Below are 6,024 nucleotides of genomic sequence, written 5' to 3'. Positions count from 1 at the left end.
GAGGACCTAGGAACAGGAGACAGAAGGTTAAAAAACTAGGAAACAGAAGCAAACACCCATCATAGCACATACGGTCTGAGCTTTGGACATGTTAACAAGCTGATTCTTATCAAAATAAAAAACCAGCATCCTTCAACCATTTTTCATGTCCATTACAAACTGCAAGATTTTGGCTGTTGAACAACTCCCTCGTCCAGGTTTAAAATAGACTCTTAACAACTCAGTATCCAGAAAGGTGTCCAACTATTTGTTTTCTGCTAAGGTGAGCCTAGCTAATCAGTAAGTTATAGAGTTTAGACAACACCTCTTCCTCTGAAATATGGCTAACTCCTCAAGCAAGGTAATAGCTTTTCACCAGCTTAATCCAGACTTGTTTTCCTACTGAATAACATTTAAAAAACCAACCACCCCAAAAAATTACTGACAACATACACTTTCCCTAGTTTCCTGAGGGCCCTAAAGAAAACCCAGAATGGGCACTTTCAGCCTTTCACCTGAGAGACACGGTTACGGTATCACTCCAGGAGGGCTACTCGCCAGCGTGGGGGACGACAGAAGGACAAAGAAGCGAAGGGGCCGCCGCCAGAGAAAACCATCGCCTGAGAGAGCACACGCCTCTCCTTCCCGCCCTTTTGTAACCGCCGCCCGCACGAGCACCGCCTCCGCTGCCGTCGCCCAGCAACGCCCAAGCCGCGAGGGCCCGGCGCTCGGCCCCGCGGCGCAGGCCGGCCGCTGCCCGCCGGGGGACATGGCGCACCGGCGCACCGACCTGGCGCAGTCGTGCAACTTCGTAGCGCGGGACAACTGCTGGTAACGGCCCCAGCCCTCCCCTCACAGCCGACGGCCCTGGGCCTCCTCTATTGCTTCTCTCCGGCCGCCTCCTTCCCTTCCCCTCCCGCCCAAAGCAGCCTCCCCCGACACCTCCGCGCTCAGCACCCGCTTTCAGACGGGCGGAAGCTGAAAGAATTTGTTCATATGTTCACTTCACGTGTGTTTGTAAAGTGTGTGTGCGGTCATTCAGAAGCCTTCCCTCTGCAAAAAGCCCCAGGTTTTTTGTACACCCAAGTGGCACAGCCCTGAGCTGGACAGGCAAAGCAGTGAGTGACCGACCCGAAGCAGCCAGCGCTGCCCATGTACGTGCTCCAGTGTTGCCCTCCATCCCCGCTCTGGGTGTGAGGAATGGGGAGTAGGGCCGGGGCAGAGCGGGGGACAAAGGGTCGTTTCATCTGTCAATAGTAAATGAAAGTATGTATCAAAGGACATTGGTGCTTACTTTTCAAGTTTTTCAAAAAATAAGTCACAGCTTATGTGACCTCCAATTCCTAACATAAACGTAATTTGCAAGGAAGTGCATTCACATGTACTTCCAACCTATGGAAAATATTTCCCCATTACCTCCGAGTCAGACAATTGTTAACTCATATATAAACTTGCTGTTTTGAGGTAAAGGTCTAAAGATTCATGCTAAAGTGCTCTGCTTTGTGATATTAGTAGTTGGGTTTGCATTGGTTTTTTTTTTAATGAAAACTTTCAAAATCATCTTAAATATTTCTCTGTTTCAGGAAAAAATACATTGAAAGTGAACTAGAAGCTGCAAGAAGATGGTCTCACAAATGGGGATTCTTGAAAACACCTCCTGAGGAGGTAAAATTGAATGGCATATAAGCAACACATGAAATATACTTGTACACAAATTTATCTGATCACAAAATTATGAGAGCACAGAAGACTAGAAAAGTACTGAGTATGCTTTACTAAGCTAGGTTCCGAGGTAACAAATGCACTGCTTTTAAGATGGGTTCAAAGTTTCAGTTTTCCTCTGAATAAAATATGGCAAGTGGTAATTTATATGCTATGCATATTCTGATATATTTCTCTTGAGAAACATGACTCCCAGTAGGGTTAACAAGTACTAGATGCACACTGACAGGAGAATATTTCCCCTTTGTCTATCCATATGGTAGTTTAAAAATGAAGGGGAAAAGGTTCTAGCTAATTAAATTTTCAGTGGGGGAATTTACAACAAACGAAAATATTTGGAGAGATGTGATGTTTAGATATTAGAATATAGTAGCACATAATGTTACATTTGGAATCACAGTATTTCATTGCTAAAGAACAGGATTGATGCAGCCCCTGAATAGTTATAAATGTACTTTCCATGGGGCTAGAAGTACTTAATCTGTTCTAGGATTTTTTGAAAATTCCTGTAGGCATCTAAGTTAGCACCTTTGAAAGCTTTGGTCCTCTGGGCTTCAACATCTATCCTTGATAACTGTGGTCTGTCACACATACCACCTTTGCACAGTACTAATAGATCTACAGCCGAAAAGTTGACAAACTATCCATTGTTACTGTTGGTGAACATGTGTATTTAGCATTTCTTAATCTTTGTTTTGTGGTCATATAAGATATATACAAGATATATTTCTAGCCCTTTTTGGACTAGTGGTGTAGTTAAGAGAGTTGGAATCACTCAGCAATATTTAGCCTTTCATGTGAAATTCAGAATTACATCACTTTCTGAAACCAAAAAGTACATTACAATAATTTCCAAAGCACTGCAATAAGTAGTCCTGTTTTAGATGGAAAGAACAGGGAGTTCAGATGCAACGATGAGGGGAATGGTATAGAGATCAGATATTACAGCATATTTCAAAAGATAAAGAGTCCAATTTTTAATGTTGATGTTTTGGTTTTAGTTGATTGAAGATGAAAAGAAAGAAAATACAAAGCCCAAGATACAGCTTCCAGAACATCTGCAGGTTCGACCTGTGACACCTGTGGAAAAATACATTAAGGTTAGAAGATGAGATTTTTAAATTGCAATACAGCAATATCTGTCTTAAGAAACCACACAAGCTCTAAAAATCAGTTGTCTTGTAGAGGTGGGCCTTTAATTAAAGGTCAAAGTAAATTGTATTTGCAACCCGAGCAATGCTTTAAAAGCATTCATTTAAGACAAGGAATTGCCCTTTGGATATGGTTGTTAGTTCACAGAGCTTTCACTGTACATAATCATCTTTCTGTAAAGCACCTCCCCCATGCACTCCTCTGTGACATCTAGTAACAGAACAGTCAGCTGTACAGCTTAGTACAGAAGAGTGCTCACAGAGCCATTTATGACTGCTGACCATTCATTGCTCAAATATGCACATACATGTCTTACTTCAAGGCTTATCATAACCTTAACTCTCAGTTTTAACTATTGGTTAAGAAGCAGTCATTTTTCTAGCTTTATTTAAGACAGTCGTCTTTTTGGCAGAGACAATGCCACTGTCCTCTTTAGTGGCACAAATTAGATTAGCAAGAAGAAGCCAGTTCTACCGAGCCAATTCATAACTATTTGATTTTATATTATATGATTTATATTCACATATTCAGAGTCTAAAAGTTGTCAAACAGCTGGAAATGAGAATGGAATGTGACTGATGGTTTGATTTATAAATATACAGTGTCAGAATCACCAATGAACAGGATAACTATACAGGCAGCTAAATCAGTGACATTGGGAGAGGAACATATTCATAAAAGGGGAAGCAGAACATGCTAACAAAAAGGAAGGTTAGTCCACTTACAGAAGATTAAGGAAACAAAAGAGATTGGAAATTCCTCCTTGCTGAACTAGCTTGCTTTCAAAGGATTCCAAGGGTGGTGAGATAAGGTGAGGAAGTAGTAAAAGCTTTTACTGAGATTAAATTGAAACAAAAATTAAGAGCTAGTGCTTAGTGTGGCAGAGAAATGAAATGGCAGCATTTCTGCCATTAGTGCTACTTGTTCTTCAGTTTTGTCTCAAGCCTCCAATTTCAGTCAAGTTTACCTCTGCTTCAGCACAGTGAGGGTGTATGTGTGTTAACAAATCACGCAGAGAGTTATCAGCTGCTAAAGTAGCATGCATAGCCTGGTGCATACAAAACAGGAATCATAGTTTCAATTTCACCTCAGAATCTTTATTTGCTAAGGAAGATAAGGGTTAGCTGTGATTTAGGTCACCCTTTACATATTCAGGGTGAAGTTTCTTAAGTCCTTATTCAGAACTATGTGTCTTTCCGCACATTTACCTTCATGGTAACAGTCACCATATATGTTCTTCTCTCTAGGTTAGATTAATAATTGCTTCTTCATAGTCCCTTCCCCCAGATAATAAGTGGGACATGATTTCCTTCATTATCCTGCTCAGTGGGTGGCACTTTTGGCCATAAAAATTATCTTTTCAGAGGAACTGCTCCACCTAAATATCATAAACATTTTCTAATCTTGGCCAAAGAACAAAGTGAAGCAACTCTGGCAAGAGAACTGAAACATTGTTCTCTTGCTGTGTATTTCTCTGCTAAGTCCCCAGATGCTAAAATGATGTAACGTGCCCAATTGAGATGATTCAGCCAAAGTAAGCACAGCAGTCAGTGAACAGAGGCTGTTGGCTTTTGTTTGGTTTCCTTTTTAGCTAGATTAGTTGCAGATTAACTTGATGCTTACCCATCTTTTAAAGTAGAAAGAAGGTGGAACAAATAAGTAGTTCATGATGCAAAAGCCAGCTTGGTCAGTAATATCTTTAGCATTTGGCCACAAAACTATTATTCCGTAGCTGCATTGCTACCAAATACATTATAGCAAGTATAAAATGCTATTTCTCCTCTTTAAAGAAGTTAACTAGTTTTAAATATTATTATGATTATGGTTATTATTATTATTATTCTGTAAGGAAAAAAGCTAAAGCTGAAGATAAAATTCTTCTCCTAATAACGTAAAGCCCTTAGAAAGGTATTGAGCAAAACTTAAAAAAAAAAAAAAAGCATGCTAACATACACTACTAAACAATAACTTTGCTTTTTGATTTCCTGTTATACATACCAATTTAGGCACTAAAAGATTTTTTTTTTTAGAAGGGTGGTAAATGAAAATTAGTTACTTCATTTTACTTCTCTCTTTCCCTGTGCCTTGCTATAGAATGGGACCTAAATTATTCTAATGACTTTTTAAATTATAAACTATTCTTTATTATAAATCAAACTTGCATGCAACTGGGCTATCTTTCAAAGTTCTTATTTCCTTCCATTAATGTCAGTGTGTGTTCAGGATATTAATTCATCAGATTGCATTTAAAACCACTATTTTTGATAAGTTCTCATTTCCATCCACACTAGAGCACAAAAGAGGATGTTGCATGACAGAAATTACAGTCAAAAACCTTTTAATCATTGAATTCTATATGTTACTTTTATTCTAGGTGATTCCATCTCCTCCAGTACCTAAGACTACCCAGGGATTTATTGGCTGGAGAGCAGCTGTTCCAGGGTTGGAACTTGAACGTGATTTTCAAATCCAAAGCTGCAAAGGTACCTTTTTTAAGGATTTGAAGTGGCCATGTGAGCCCTCTGACTGACACTAAGAAATAACAGTTAGGCACATAGATCCATCTGCACCCCTAAGTTAACATTCTATAGTGGACTGTTGGACTGTTAAACATTTATGCTTTAAAAATCATTTATGTAAACATCCACAATCATTTTGGTAAAGTGCAAACATTTTAATGTAGCATTTTACTTGTTACTGATTTTTTGAAATCTATGGCATCTAAGCTGTTAACACTGTTTCAGGTTTACTTAGAAGTAACAATGAATAAACTCATATAAAGATCACAGAGCAGGTACTACTTTTATTAGCATTAGTAAGACTATGATTTTAAAATATTTATTCGAAGTCTTTTAAAAAACGTATTTTGTAATGACAGAGCAAAGTTTTATAATTGTTTCTCCATGAAAGCCTCCATTCAGACTCAGTTTCACAGCAGCTTTTTCAAACATAAATACAGACTGCCATGTTCCTGACAATCCTACCCCGCTGCTCATTCCCAATTCATCACTTACCAGTATTGAAATCTGTGTTTAGAATTAGTTTTCAATCAGCACTCTGAACTGGCTCACTATTGAGCTGCTCAAGCACCCATGCTAGCACAAAAACATCTCTTTTGTACAGAAAGGGGCTGAGAAGAGACAGAGAAGAGTAGCAGGCATGACTTAAATT

The 6,024-nt window shown here is 39.1% G+C and overlaps 1 protein-coding gene across 1 annotated transcript; it reads left to right on the top strand.

Moving 5' to 3' along the window:
• The first annotated feature begins 748 nt into the window (after positions 1–748).
• On the top strand, positions 749–5,383 carry CIMIP1 (ciliary microtubule inner protein 1). Its single transcript, XM_076352218.1, has 4 exons — positions 749–810; positions 1,563–1,644; positions 2,703–2,801; positions 5,228–5,383. Exons 1-4 carry the CDS (start codon positions 749–751, stop codon positions 5,381–5,383), a joined length of 399 nt encoding a protein of 132 aa, XP_076208333.1.
• Positions 5,384–6,024: the final 641 nt, after the last annotated feature.

This window comes from Aptenodytes patagonicus, chromosome 14, assembly GCF_965638725.1.
Source record: "Aptenodytes patagonicus chromosome 14, bAptPat1.pri.cur, whole genome shotgun sequence".
Classification (NCBI taxonomy): domain Eukaryota; kingdom Metazoa; phylum Chordata; class Aves; order Sphenisciformes; family Spheniscidae; genus Aptenodytes; species Aptenodytes patagonicus.
This window is presented reverse-complemented; position numbering and strand designations above follow the sequence as displayed.